Source organism: Ranitomeya imitator, chromosome 7, assembly GCF_032444005.1.
Source record: "Ranitomeya imitator isolate aRanImi1 chromosome 7, aRanImi1.pri, whole genome shotgun sequence".
Taxonomy (NCBI): Eukaryota; Metazoa; Chordata; class Amphibia; order Anura; family Dendrobatidae; genus Ranitomeya; species Ranitomeya imitator.
This window is the reverse complement of record NC_091288.1, coordinates 223,524,217-223,539,647: the sequence shown is the minus strand read 5'-3', so window position 1 is coordinate 223,539,647 and position 15,431 is coordinate 223,524,217. Positions and strand designations below refer to the sequence as shown.

General features: G+C 51.9%; 1 protein-coding gene across 1 annotated transcript in view; it reads right to left on the bottom strand.

Moving 5' to 3' along the window:
* Nucleotides 1-15,431, bottom strand: part of LOC138645692 (histone-lysine N-methyltransferase, H3 lysine-79 specific-like) — a 33,584-nt gene that overhangs the window by 8,321 nt on the left and 9,832 nt on the right. The window contains exon 3 of the mRNA XM_069735163.1: nt 15,321-15,394. Coding sequence (XP_069591264.1) covers nt 15,321-15,394 — 74 coding nt within the window. The remainder of the gene's footprint in view (nt 1-15,320; nt 15,395-15,431) is intronic.

Sequence of the window (15,431 nt, the reverse complement as noted above, 5' to 3'; positions counted from 1 at the left end):
CTGTATCTGACTACTCTGGGAGAGTGTAGGGGGCATGCTCAGTGACTTGTGCAGATGTCACTGTCCAGAAGTGGAGCTGTCTGTATCTGACTACTCCGGGAGAGTGTAGGGGGCATGCTCAGTGACTTGTGCAGATGTCACTGTCCAGAAGTGGAGCTGTCTGTATCTCACTACTCTGGGAGAGTGTAGAGAGCATGCTCAGTGACTTGTGCAGATGTCACTGTCCAGAAGTGGAGCTGTCTGTATCTCACTACTCCGGGAAAGTGTAGGGGGCATGCTCAGTGACTTGTGCAGATGTCTCTGTCCAGAAGTGGAGCTGTCTGTATCTCACTACTCCGGGAGAGTGTAGAGGGCATGCTCAGTGACTTGTGCAGATGTCTCTGTCCAGAAGTGGAGCTGTCTGTATCTCACTACTCCGGGAGAGTGTAGGGGGCATGCTCAGTGACCTGTGCAGATGTCACTGTCCAGAAGTGGAGCTGTCTGTATCTCACTACTCCAGGAGAGTGTAGGGGGCATGCTCAGTGACTTGTGCAGATGTCACTGTCCAGAAGTGGAGCTGTCTGTATCTCACTACTCCGGGAAAGTGTAGGGGGCATGCTCAGTGACTTGTGCAGATGTCTCTGTCCAGAAGTGGAGCTGTCTGTATCTCACTACTCCGGGAGAGTGTAGAGGGCATGCTCAGTGACTTGTGCAGATGTCACTGTCCAGAAGTGGAGCTGTCTGTATCTCACTACTCCAGGAGAGTGTAGGGGGCATGCTCAGTGACTTGTGCAGATGTCACTGTCCAGAAGTGGAGCTGTCTGTATCTCACTACTCCGGGAGAGTGTAGGGGGCATGCTCAGTGACTTGTGCAGATGTCTCTGTCCAGAAGTGGAGCTGTCTGTATCTCACAACTCCGGGAGAGTGTAGGGGGCATGCTCAGTGACTTGTGCAGATGTCACTGTCCAGAAGTGGAGCTGTCTGTATCTCACTACTCCAGGAGAGTGTAGGGGGCATGCTCAGTGACTTGTGCAGATGTCCCTGTCCAGAAATGGAGCTGTCTGTATCTGACTACTCTGGGAGAGTGTAGGGGACATGCTCAGTGACTTGTGCAGATGTCACTGTCCAGAAGTGGAGCTGTCTGTATCTGACTACTCCGGGAGAGTGTAGGGGGCATGCTCAGTGACTTGTGCAGATGTCACTGTCCAGAAGTGGAGCTGTCTGTATCTCACTACTCTGGGAGAGTGTAGAGAGCATGCTCAGTGACTTGTGCAGATGTCACTGTCCAGAAGTGGAGCTGTCTGTATGTCACTACTCCGGGAAAGTGTAGGGGGCATGCTCAGTGACTTGTGCAGATGTCTCTGTCCAGAAGTGGAGCTGTCTGTATCTCACTACTCCGGGAGAGTGTAGAGGGCATGCTCAGTGACTTGTGCAGATGTCTCTGTCCAGAAGTGGAGCTGTCTGTATCTCACTACTCCGGGAGAGTGTAGGGGGCATGCTCAGTGACTTGTGCAGATGTCACTGTCCAGAAGTGGAGCTGTCTGTATCTCACTACTCCAGGAGAGTGTAGGGGGCATGCTCAGTGACTTGTGCAGATGTCAATGTCCAGAAGTGGAGCTGTCTGTATCTCACTACTCCAGGAGAGTGTAGAGAGCATGCTCAGTGACTTGTGCAGATGTCACTGTCCAGAAGTGGAGCTGTCTGTATCTCACTACTCCGGGAAAGTGTAGGGGGCATGCTCAGTGACTTGTGCAGATGTCACTGTCCAGAAGTGGAGCTGTCTGTATCTCACTACTCCGGGAAAGTGTAGGGGGCATGCTCAGTGACTTGTGCAGATGTCTCTGTCCAGAAGTGGAGCTGTCTGTATCTCACTACTCCGGGAGAGTGTAGAGGGCATGCTCAGTGACTTGTGCAGATGTCTCTGTCCAGAAGTGGAGCTGTCTGTATCTCACTACGCCGGGAGAGTGTAGGGGGCATGCTCAGTGACTTGTGCAGATGTCACTGTCCAGAAGTGGAGCTGTCTGTATCTCACTACTCCGGGAGAGTGTAGAGAGCATGCTCAGTGACTTGTGCAGATGTCACTGTCCAGAAGTGGAGCTGTCTGTATCTCACTACTCTGGGAGAGTGTAGGGGGCATGCTCAGTGACTTGTGCAGATGTCACTGTCCAGAAGTGGAGCTGTCTGTATCTCACTACTCCAGGAGAGTGTAGGGGGCATGCTCAGTGACTTGTGCAGATGTCACTGTCCAGAAGTGGAGCTGTCTGTATCTCACTACTCCGGGAGAGTGTAGAGAGCATGCTCAGTGACTTGTGCAGATGTCACTGTCCAGAAGTGGAGCTGTCTGTATCTCACAACTCCGGGAGAGTGTAGGGGGCATGCTCAGTGACTTGTGCAGATGTCACTGTCCAGAAGTGGAGCTGTCTGTATCTCACTACTCCAGGAGAGTGTAGGGGGCATGCTCAGTGACTTGTGCAGATGTCCCTGTCCAGAAATGGAGCTGTCTGTATCTGACTACTCTGGGAGAGTGTAGGGGACATGCTCAGTGACTTGTGCAGATGTCACTGTCCAGAAGTGGAGCTGTCTGTATCTGACTACTCCGGGAGAGTGTAGGGGGCATGCTCAGTGACTTGTGCAGATGTCACTGTCCAGAAGTGGAGCTGTCTGTATCTCACTACTCTGGGAGAGTGTAGAGAGCATGCTCAGTGACTTGTGCAGATGTCACTGTCCAGAAGTGGAGCTGTCTGTATGTCACTACTCCGGGAAAGTGTAGGGGGCATGCTCAGTGACTTGTGCAGATGTCTCTGTCCAGAAGTGGAGCTGTCTGTATCTCACTACTCCGGGAGAGTGTAGAGGGCATGCTCAGTGACTTGTGCAGATGTCTCTGTCCAGAAGTGGAGCTGTCTGTATCTCACTACTCCGGGAGAGTGTAGGGGGCATGCTCAGTGACTTGTGCAGATGTCACTGTCCAGAAGTGGAGCTGTCTGTATCTCACTACTCCAGGAGAGTGTAGGGGGCATGCTCAGTGACTTGTGCAGATGTCAATGTCCAGAAGTGGAGCTGTCTGTATCTCACTACTCCAGGAGAGTGTAGAGAGCATGCTCAGTGACTTGTGCAGATGTCACTGTCCAGAAGTGGAGCTGTCTGTATCTCACTACTCCGGGAAAGTGTAGGGGGCATGCTCAGTGACTTGTGCAGATGTCACTGTCCAGAAGTGGAGCTGTCTGTATCTCACTACTCCGGGAAAGTGTAGGGGGCATGCTCAGTGACTTGTGCAGATGTCTCTGTCCAGAAGTGGAGCTGTCTGTATCTCACTACTCCGGGAGAGTGTAGAGGGCATGCTCAGTGACTTGTGCAGATGTCTCTGTCCAGAAGTGGAGCTGTCTGTATCTCACTACGCCGGGAGAGTGTAGGGGGCATGCTCAGTGACTTGTGCAGATGTCACTGTCCAGAAGTGGAGCTGTCTGTATCTCACTACTCCGGGAGAGTGTAGAGAGCATGCTCAGTGACTTGTGCAGATGTCACTGTCCAGAAGTGGAGCTGTCTGTATCTCACTACTCTGGGAGAGTGTAGGGGGCATGCTCAGTGACTTGTGCAGATGTCACTGTCCAGAAGTGGAGCTGTCTGTATCTCACTACTCCAGGAGAGTGTAGGGGGCATGCTCAGTGACTTGTGCAGATGTCACTGTCCAGAAGTGGAGCTGTCTGTATCTCACTACTCCGGGAGAGTGTAGAGAGCATGCTCAGTGACTTGTGCAGATGTCACTGTCCAGAAGTGGAGCTGTCTGTATCTCACTACTCCGGGAGAGTGTAGAGAGCATGCTCAGTGACTTGTGCAGATGTCTCTGTCCAGAAGTGGAGCTGTCTGTATCTCACTACTCCGGGAGAGTGTAGAGAGCATGCTCAGTGACTTGTGCAGATGTCACTGTCCAGAAGTGGAGCTGTCTGTATCTCACTACTCCGGGAGAGTGTAGAGAACATGCTCAGTGACTTGTGCAGATGTCACTGTCCAGAAGTGGAGCTGTCTGTATCTCACTACTCCAGGAGAGTGTAGAGAGCATGCTCAGTGACTTGTGCAGATGTCACTGTCCAGAAGTGAAGCTGTCTGTATCTCACTACTCCGGGAGAGTGTAGGGGGCATGCTCAGTGACTTGTGCAGATGTCACTGTCCAGAAGTGGAGCTGTCTGTATCTCACTACTCCAGGAGAGTGTAGGGGGCATGCTCAGTGACTTGTGCAGATGTCACTGTCCAGAAGTGGAGCTGTCTGTATCTCCCTACTCCGGGAGAGTGTAGAAGGCATGCTCAGTGACCTGTGCAGATGTCACTGTCCAGAAGTGGAGCTGTCTGTATCTCACTACTCCAGGAGAGTGTAGAGAGCATGCTCAGTGACTTGTGCAGATTTCACTGTCCAGAAGTGGAGCTGTCTGTATCTCACTACTCCGGGAGAGTGTAGGGGCATGCTCAGTGACTTGTGCAGATGTCACTGTCCAGAAGTGGAGCTGTCTGTATCTCTCTACTCCGGGAGAGTGTAGAGAGCATGCTCAGTGATTTGTGCAGATGTCACTGTCCAGACGTGGAGCTGTCTGTATCTCACTACTCCGGGAGAGTGTAGAGAGCATGCTCAGTGACTTGTGCAGATGTCACTGTCCAGACGTGGAGCTGTCTGTATCTCAGTACTCCGGGAGAGTGTAGGGGGCATGCTCAGTGACCTGTGCAGATGTCACTGTCCAGACGTGGAGCTGTCTGTATCTCACTACTCCAGGAGAGTGTAGGGGGCATGCTCAGTGACTTGTGCAGATGTCACTGTCCAGAAGTGGAGCTGTCTGTATCTCACTACTCCGGGAGAGTGTAGGGGGCATGCTCAGTGACGTGTGCAGATGTCTCTGTCCAGAAGTGGAGCTGTCTGTATCTCAATACTCCGGGAGAGTGTAGGGGGCATGCTCAGTGACTTATGCACATGTCACTGTCTAGAAGTGAAGCTGTCTGTATCTCACTACTCCGGGAGAGTGTAGGGGGCATGCTCAGTGACTTGTGCAGATGTCACTGTCCAGAAGTGGAGCTGTCTGTATCTCACTACTCCGGGAGAGTGTAGGGGGCATGCTCAGTGACGTGTGCAGATGTCTCTGTCCAGAAGTGGAGCTGTCTGTATCTCAATACTCCGGGAGAGTGTAGGGGGCATGCTCAGTGACTTATGCACATGTCACTGTCCAGAAGTGAAGCTGTCTGTATCTCACTACTCCAGGAGAGTGTAGGGGGCATGCTCAGTGACTTGTGCAGATGTCACTGTCCAGAAGTGGAGCTGTCTGTATCTCACTACTCCAGGAGAGTGTAGGGGGCATGCTCAGTGACTTGTGCAGATGTCACTGTCCAGAAGTGGAGCTGTCTGTATCTCACTACTCCGGGAGAGTGTAGGGGGCATGCTCAGTGACTTGTGCAGATGTCACTGTCCAGAAGTGGAGCTGTCTGTATCTGACTACTCCAGGAGAGTGTAGGGGGCATGCTCAGTGACTTGTGCAGATGTCTCTGTCCAGAAGTGGAGCTGTCTGTATCTCACAACTCCGGGAGAGTGTAGGGGGCATGCTCAGTGACTTGTGCAGAGGTCACTGTCCAGAAGTGGAGCTGTCTGTATCTCACTACTCCAGGAGAGTGTAGGGGGCATGCTCAGAGACTTGTGCAGATGTCACTGTCCAGAAATGGAGCTGTCTGTATCTGACTACTCTGGGAGAGTGTAGGGGGCATGCTCAGTGACTTGTGCAGATGTCACTGTCCAGAAGTGGAGCTGTCTGTATCTGACTACTCCGGGAGAGTGTAGGGGGCATGCTCAGTGACTTGTGCAGATGTCACTGTCCAGAAGTGGAGCTGTCTGTATCTCACTACTCTGGGAGAGTGTAGAGAGCATGCTCAGTGACTTGTGCAGATGTCACTGTCCAGAAGTGGAGCTGTCTGTATCTCACTACTCCGGGAAAGTGTAGGGGGCATGCTCAGTGACTTGTGCAGATGTCTCTGTCCAGAAGTGGAGCTGTCTGTATCTCACTACTCCGGGAGAGTGTAGAGGGCATGCTCAGTGACTTGTGCAGATGTCTCTGTCCAGAAGTGGAGCTGTCTGTATCTCACTACTCCGGGAGAGTGTAGGGGGCATGCTCAGTGACTTGTGCAGATGTCACTGTCCAGAAGTGGAGCTGTCTGTATCTCACTACTCCAGGAGAGTGTAGGGGGCATGCTCAGTGACTTGTGCAGATGTCACTGTCCAGAAGTGGAGCTGTCTGTATCTCACTACTCCGGGAAAGTGTAGGGGGCATGCTCAGTGACTTGTGCAGATGTCTCTGTCCAGAAGTGGAGCTGTCTGTATCTCACTACTCCGGGAGAGTGTAGAGGGCATGCTCAGTGACTTGTGCAGATGTCACTGTCCAGAAGTGGAGCTGTCTGTATCTCACTACTCCAGGAGAGTGTAGGGGGCATGCTCAGTGACTTGTGCAGATGTCACTGTCCAGAAGTGGAGCTGTCTGTATCTCACTACTCCGGGAGAGTGTAGAGAACATGCTCAGTGACTTGTGCAGATGTCTCTGTCCAGAAGTGGAGCTGTCTGTATCTCACAACTCCGGGAGAGTGTAGGGGGCATGCTCAGTGACTTGTGCAGATGTCTCTGTCCAGAAGTGGAGCTGTCTGTATCTCACAACTCCGGGAGAGTGTAGGGGGCATGCTCAGTGACTTGTGCAGATGTCACTGTCCAGAAGTGGAGCTGTCTGTATCTCACTACTCCAGGAGAGTGTAGAGAGCATGCTCAGTGACTTGTGCAGATGTCACTGTCCAGAAGTGGAGCTGTCTGTATCTCACTACTCCGGGAAAGTGTAGGGGGCATGCTCAGTGACTTGTGCAGATGTCACTGTCCAGAAGTGGAGCTGTCTGTATCTCACTACTCCGGGAAAGTGTAGGGGGCATGCTCAGTGACTTGTGCAGATGTCTCTGTCCAGAAGTGGAGCTGTCTGTATCTCACTACTCCGGGAGAGTGTAGAGGGCATGCTCAGTGACTTGTGCAGATGTCTCTGTCCAGAAGTGGAGCTGTCTGTATCTCACTACTCCGGGAGAGTGTAGGGGGCATGCTCAGTGACTTGTGCAGATGTCACTGTCCAGAAGTGGAGCTGTCTGTATCTCACTACTCCGGGAGAGTGTAGGGGGCATGCTCAGTGACTTGTGCAGATGTCTCTGTCCAGAAGTGGAGCTGTCTGTATCTCACTACTCCAGGAGAGTGTAGTGGGCATGCTCAGTGACTTGTGCAGATGTCACTGTCCAGAAGTGGAGCTGTCTGTATCTCACTACTCCAGGAGAGTGTAGGGGGCATGCTCAGTGACTTGTGCAGATGTCACTGTCCAGAAGTGGAGCTGTCTGTATCTCACTACTCCAGGAGAGTGTAGAGAGCATGCTCAGTGACTTGTGCAGATGTCACTGTCCAGAAGTGGAGCTGTCTGTATCTCACTACTCCGGGAGAGTGTAGAGAGCATGCTCAGTGACTTGTGCAGATGTCACTGTCCAGAAGTGGAACTGTCTGTATCTCACTACTCTGGGAGAGTGTAGGGGGCATGCTCAGTGACTTGTGCAGATGTCACTGTCCAGAAGTGGAGCTGTCTGTATCTCACTACTCCAGGAGAGTGTAGAGAGCATGCTCAGTGACTTGTGCAGATGTCACTGTCCAGAAGTGGAGCTGTCTGTATCTCACTACTCCGGGAGAGTGTAGAGAGCATGCTCAGTGACTTGTGCAGATGTCACTGTCCAGAAGTGGAGCTGTCTGTATCTCACTACTCTGGGAGAGTGTGGGGGCATGCTCAGTGACTTGTGCAGATGTCACTGTCCAGAAGTGGAGCTGTCTGTATCTCACTACTCCAGGAGAGTGTAGGGGGCATGCTCAGTGACTTGTGCAGATGTCACTGTCCAGAAGTGGAGCTGTATGTATCTCACTACTCCGGGAGAGTGTAGAGAGCATGCTCAGTGACTTGTGCAGATGTCACTGTCCAGAAGTGGAGCTGTCTGTATCTCACTACTCCGGGAGAGTGTAGAGAGCATGCTCAGTGACTTGTGCAGATGTCTCTGTCCAGAAGTGGAGCTGTCTGTATCTCACTACTCCGGGAGAGTGTAGAGAGCATGCTCAGTGACTTGTGCAGATGTCACTGTCCAGAAGTGGAGCTGTCTGTATCTCACTACTTCGGGAAAGTGTAGGGGGCATGCTCAGTGACTTGTGCAGATGTCACTGTCCAGAAGTGGAGCTGTCTGTATCTCACTACTCCGGGAAAGTGTAGGGGGCATGCTCAGTGACTTGTGCAGATGTCTCTGTCCAGAAGTGGAGCTGTCTGTATCTCACTACTCCGGGAGAGTGTAGAGGGCATGCTCAGTGACTTGTGCAGATGTCTCTGTCCAGAAGTGGAGCTGTCTGTATCTCACTACTCCGGGAGAGTGTAGGGGGCATGCTCAGTGACTTGTGCAGATGTCACTGTCCAGAAGTGGAGCTGTCTGTATCTCACTACTCCGGGAGAGTGTAGGGGGCATGCTCAGTGACTTGTGCAGATGTCTCTGTCCAGAAGTGGAGCTGTCTGTATCTCACTACTCCAGGAGAGTGTAGTGGGCATGCTCAGTGACTTGTGCAGATGTCACTGTCCAGAAGTGGAGCTGTCTGTATCTCACTACTCCAGGAGAGTGTAGGGGGCATGCTCAGTGACTTGTGCAGATGTCACTGTCCAGAAGTGGAGCTGTCTGTATCTCACTACTCCAGGAGAGTGTAGAGAGCATGCTCAGTGACTTGTGCAGATGTCACTGTCCAGAAGTGGAGCTGTCTGTATCTCACTACTCCGGGAGAGTGTAGAGAGCATGCTCAGTGACTTGTGCAGATGTCACTGTCCAGAAGTGGAACTGTCTGTATCTCACTACTCTGGGAGAGTGTAGGGGGCATGCTCAGTGACTTGTGCAGATGTCACTGTCCAGAAGTGGAGCTGTCTGTATCTCACTACTCCAGGAGAGTGTAGAGAGCATGCTCAGTGACTTGTGCAGATGTCACTGTCCAGAAGTGGAGCTGTCTGTATCTCACTACTCCGGGAGAGTGTAGAGAGCATGCTCAGTGACTTGTGCAGATGTCACTGTCCAGAAGTGGAGCTGTCTGTATCTCACTACTCTGGGAGAGTGTGGGGGCATGCTCAGTGACTTGTGCAGATGTCACTGTCCAGAAGTGGAGCTGTCTGTATCTCACTACTCCAGGAGAGTGTAGGGGGCATGCTCAGTGACTTGTGCAGATGTCACTGTCCAGAAGTGGAGCTGTATGTATCTCACTACTCCGGGAGAGTGTAGAGAGCATGCTCAGTGACTTGTGCAGATGTCACTGTCCAGAAGTGGAGCTGTCTGTATCTCACTACTCCGGGAGAGTGTAGAGAGCATGCTCAGTGACTTGTGCAGATGTCTCTGTCCAGAAGTGGAGCTGTCTGTATCTCACTACTCCGGGAGAGTGTAGAGAGCATGCTCAGTGACTTGTGCAGATGTCACTGTCCAGAAGTGGAGCTGTCTGTATCTCACTACTCCAGGAGAGTGTAGGGGGCATGCTCAGTGACTTGTGCAGATGTCACTGTCCAGAAGTGGAGCTGTCTGTATCTCACTACTCCGGGAAAGTGTAGGGGGCATGCTCAGTGACTTGTGCAGATGTCTCTGTCCAGAAGTGGAGCTGTCTGTATCTCACTACTCCGGGAGAGTGTAGAGGGCATGCTCAGTGACTTGTGCAGATGTCACTGTCCAGAAGTGGAGCTGTCTGTATCTCACTACTCCAGGAGAGTGTAGGGGCATGCTCAGTGACTTGTGCAGATGTCACTGTCCAGAAGTGGAGCTGTCTGTATCTCACTACTCCGGGAGAGTGTAGAGAACATGCTCAGTGACTTGTGCAGATGTCTCTGTCCAGAAGTGGAGCTGTCTGTATCTCACAACTCCGGGAGAGTGTAGGGGGCATGCTCAGTGACTTGTGCAGATGTCTCTGTCCAGAAGTGGAGCTGTCTGTATCTCACAACTCCGGGAGAGTGTAGGGGGCATGCTCAGTGACTTGTGCAGATGTCACTGTCCAGAAGTGGAGCTGTCTGTATCTCACTACTCCAGGAGAGTGTAGAGAGCATGCTCAGTGACTTGTGCAGATGTCACTGTCCAGAAGTGGAGCTGTCTGTATCTCACTACTCCGGGAAAGTGTAGGGGGCATGCTCAGTGACTTGTGCAGATGTCACTGTCCAGAAGTGGAGCTGTCTGTATCTCACTACTCCGGGAAAGTGTAGGGGGCATGCTCAGTGACTTGTGCAGATGTCTCTGTCCAGAAGTGGAGCTGTCTGTATCTCACTACTCCGGGAGAGTGTAGAGGGCATGCTCAGTGACTTGTGCAGATGTCTCTGTCCAGAAGTGGAGCTGTCTGTATCTCACTACTCCGGGAGAGTGTAGGGGGCATGCTCAGTGACTTGTGCAGATGTCACTGTCCAGAAGTGGAGCTGTCTGTATCTCACTACTCCGGGAGAGTGTAGGGGGCATGCTCAGTGACTTGTGCAGATGTCTCTGTCCAGAAGTGGAGCTGTCTGTATCTCACTACTCCAGGAGAGTGTAGTGGGCATGCTCAGTGACTTGTGCAGATGTCACTGTCCAGAAGTGGAGCTGTCTGTATCTCACTACTCCAGGAGAGTGTAGGGGGCATGCTCAGTGACTTGTGCAGATGTCACTGTCCAGAAGTGGAGCTGTCTGTATCTCACTACTCCAGGAGAGTGTAGAGAGCATGCTCAGTGACTTGTGCAGATGTCACTGTCCAGAAGTGGAGCTGTCTGTATCTCACTACTCTGGGAGAGTGTAGAGAGCATGCTCAGTGACTTGTGCAGATGTCACTGTCCAGAAGTGGAACTGTCTGTATCTCACTACTCTGGGAGAGTGTAGGGGGCATGCTCAGTGACTTGTGCAGATGTCACTGTCCAGAAGTGGAGCTGTCTGTATCTCACTACTCCAGGAGAGTGTAGAGAGCATGCTCAGTGACTTGTGCAGATGTCACTGTCCAGAAGTGGAGCTGTCTGTATCTCACTACTCCGGGAGAGTGTAGGGAGCATGCTCAGTGACTTGTGCAGATGTCACTGTCCAGAAGTGGAGCTGTCTGTATCTCACTACTCTGGGAGAGTGTGGGGGCATGCTCAGTGACTTGTGCAGATGTCACTGTCCAGAAGTGGAGCTGTCTGTATCTCACTACTCCAGGAGAGTGTAGGGGGCATGCTCAGTGACTTGTGCAGATGTCACTGTCCAGAAGTGGAGCTGTATGTATCTCACTACTCCGGGAGAGTGTAGAGAGCATGCTCAGTGACTTGTGCAGATGTCACTGTCCAGAAGTGGAGCTGTCTGTATCTCACTACTCCGGGAGAGTGTAGAGAGCATGCTCAGTGACTTGTGCAGATGTCTCTGTCCAGAAGTGGAGCTGTCTGTATCTCACTACTCCGGGAGAGTGTAGAGAGCATGCTCAGTGACTTGTGCAGATGTCACTGTCCAGAAGTGGAGCTGTCTGTATCTCACTACTCCAGGAGAGTGTAGGGGGCATGCTCAGTGACTTGTGCAGATGTCACTGTCCAGAAGTGGAGCTGTCTGTATCTCACTACTCCGGGAGAGTGTAGAGAACATGCTCAGTGACTTGTGCAGATGTCACTGTCCAGAAGTGGAGCTGTCTGTATCTCACTACTCCAGGAGAGTGTAGAGAGCATGCTCAGTGACTTGTGCAGATGTCACTGTCCAGAAGTGAAGCTGTCTGTATCTCACTACTCCGGGAGAGTGTAGGGGGCATGCTCAGTGACTTGTGCAGATGTCACTGTCCAGAAGTGGAGCTGTCTGTATCTCACTACTCCAGGAGAGTGTAGGGGGCATGCTCAGTGACTTGTGCAGATGTCACTGTCCAGAAGTGGAGCTGTCTGTATCTCACTACTCTGGGAGAGTGTAGGGGGCATGCTCAGTGACTTGTGCAGATGTCACTGTCCAAAAGTGAAGCTGTCTGTATCTCACTACTCCGGGAGAGTGTAGGGGGCATGCTCAGTGACTTGTGCAGATGTCACTGTCCAGAAGTGGAGCTGTCTGTATCTCACTACTCCGGGAGAGTGTAGGGGGCATGCTCAGTGACTTGTGCAGATGTCTCTGTCCAGAAGTGGAGCTGTCTGTATCTCACTACTCCGGGAGAGTGTAGGGGGCATGCTCAGTGACTTGTGCAGATGTCACTGTCCAGAAGTGGAGCTGTCTGTATCTCACTACTCCGGGAGAGTGTAGAGAGCATGCTCAGTGACTTGTGCAGATGTCACTGTCCAGAAGTGGAACTGTCTGTATCTCACTACTCTGGGAGAGTGTAGGGGGCATGCTCAGTGACTTGTGCAGATGTCACTGTCCAGAAGTGGAGCTGTCTGTATCTCACTACTCCAGGAGAGTGTAGAGAGCATGCTCAGTGACTTGTGCAGATGTCACTGTCCAGAAGTGGAGCTGTCTGTATCTCACTACTCCGGGAGAGTGTAGAGAGCATGCTCAGTGACTTGTGCAGATGTCACTGTCCAGAAGTGGAGCTGTCTGTATCTCACTACTCTGGGAGAGTGTAGGGGGCATGCTCAGTGACTTGTGCAGATGTCACTGTCCAGAAGTGGAGCTGTCTGTATCTCACTACTCCAGGAGAGTGTAGGGGGCATGCTCAGTGACTTGTGCAGATGTCACTGTCCAGAAGTGGAGCTGTCTGTATCTCACTACTCCGGGAGAGTGTAGGGGGCATGCTCAGTGACTTGTGCAGATGTCACTGTCCAGAAGTGGAGCTGTCTGTATCTCACTACTCCAGGAGAGTGTAGGGGGCATGCTCAGTGACTTGTGCAGATGTCACTGTCCAGAAGTGAAGCTGTCTGTATCTCACTACTCCGGGAGAGTGTAGGGGGCATGCTCAGTGACTTGTGCAGATGTCACTGTCCAGAAGTGAAGCTGTCTGTATCTCACTACTCCGGGAGAGTGTAGGGGGCATGCTCAGTGACTTGTGCAGATGTCACTGTCCAGAAGTGAAGCTGTCTGTATCTCACTACTCCGGGAGAGTGTAGGGGGCATGCTCAGTGACTTGTGCAGATGTCACTGTCCAGAAGTGGAGCTGTCTGTATCTCACTACTCCGGGAGAGTGTAGGGGGCATGCTCAGTGACTTGTGCAGATGTCACTGTCCAGAAGTGAAGCTGTCTGTATCTCACTACTCCGGGAGAGTGTAGGGGGCATGCTCAGTGACTTGTGCAGATGTCACTGTCCAGAAGTGGAGCTGTCTGTATCTCACTACTCCAGGAGAGTGTAGGGGGCATGCTCAGTGACTTGTGCAGATGTCACTGTCCAGAAGTGAAGCTGTCTGTATCTCACTACTCCGGGAGAGTGTAGGGGGCATGCTTAGTGACTTGTGCAGATGTCACTGTCCAGAAGTGGAGCTGTCTGTATCTCACTACTCCAGGAGAGTGTAGAGAGCATGCTCAGTGACTTGTGCAGATGTCACTGTCCAGAAGTGAAGCTGTCTGTATCTCACTACTCCGGGAGAGTGTAGGGGGCATGCTCAGTGACTCGTGCAGATGTCTCTGTCCAGAAGTGGAGCTGTCTGTATCTCACTACTCCGGGAGAGTGTAGGGGGCATGCTCAGTGACTCGTGCAGATGTCTCTGTCCAGAAGTGAAGCTGTCTGTATCTCACTACTCCGGGAGAGTGTAGGGGGCATGCTCAGTGACTCGTGCAGATGTCTCTGTCCAGAAGTGGAGCTGTCTGTATCTCACTACTCCGGGAGAGTGTAGAGAGCATGCTCAGTGGCTTGTGCAGATGTCACTGTCCAGAAGTGGAGCTGTCTGTATCTCACTACTCCGGGAGAGTGTAGGGGGCATGCTCAGTGACTTGTGCAGATGTCACTGTCCAGAAGTGAAGCTGTCTGTATCTCACTACTCCGGGAGAGTGTAGGGGGCATGCTCAGTGACTTGTGCAGATGTCACTGTCCAGAAGTGGAGCTGTCTGTATCTCACTACTCCGGTAGAGTGTAGGGGGCATGCTCAGTGACTTGTGCAGATGTCACTGTCCAGAAGTGGAGCTGTCTGTATCTCACTACTCCAGGAGAGTGTAGGGGGCATGCTCAGTGACTTGTGCAGATGTCACTGTCCAGAAGTGGAGCTGTCTGTATCTCACTACTCCAGGAGAGTGTAGAGAGCATGCTCAGTGACTTGTGCAGATGTCACTGTCCAGAAGTGAAGCTGTCTGTATCTCACTACTCCGGGAGAGTGTAGGGGGCATGCTCAGTGACTTGTGCAGATTTCACTGTCCAGAAGTGGAGCTGTCTGTATCTCACTACTCCGGGAGAGTGTAGGGGGCATGCTCAGTGACTTGTGCAGATGTCACTGTCCAGAAGTGGAGCTGTCTGTATCTCACTACTCCAGGAGAGTGTAGAGAGCATGCTCAGTGACTTGTGCAGATGTCACTGTCCAGAAGTGGAGCTGTCTGTATCTCACTACTCTGGGAGAGTGTAGGGGGCATGCTCAGTGACTCGTGCAATGATTGCTCTGCAGAGTTGGAGCTGAGTTGTCTCCAACAACTACTAATGTCTATAAACAGTGAAATGATCGCTATAGAACAGGAGGTATCAGTTTATGGCTACTTTCACACTAGCGTCGTGCACTGCACGTCGCAGTGCATCGTTTAGGGGAAAAAACGCATCCTGCAAAATTGCTTTCAGGATGTGTTTTTTCTCCATTGACTAACATTAGCGACGCATTGCAACGCTTTGCCACATGTCGCAACCGTTGTGCGACGGTTGCATCGTGTTGTGGCGGGCCGTCGGCAGCAAAAAACGTTACATGTAATGTTTTTTGCTGCGTTGTGTCTGCCATTTCCGATTGCGCATGCGCGGCCGGAACTCCACCCCCACCTCCCCGCAACTCACAATGGGGCAGCGGATGCGCTGGAAAAATGCATCTGCTGCCCCCGTTGTGCGGCGCTTGCACAGTATGCGTCGGTACGTCGGGGCAACGCAGCGCGATGGCCCCACACCGACGCTAGTGTGAAAGTAGCCTATTCTGAAACTCAGCTGTCCAAGGAAAAACAGCCAGATCTCTGCATCAGATTTACTTATCTGGATCAGCTTAGGTAGAACTGTGAGGAATCGGCCTTATGACGGATGCACACGTGCCGCCACTTAGTCACTTACCTTATGACATTAGCTTCAGGTGACCACAATATCGAATGTGAGAAAAATCAATGTTTTGCTGAGATATTGGTGGGAGGGAGATACGCAGACCACCCCATGGATGAAAAGATGCAGACCCTCAATATAGAAAGCATCTTACCGGTCAGCTTCTGTGCCGTCTGGAATAAGAGCTTCAGATCTTCTTTTTCTGGATTTGTGATTTCTTTTTTTACACTGAAAATAATTACATCAAAAAGAAAACAACCTGAGA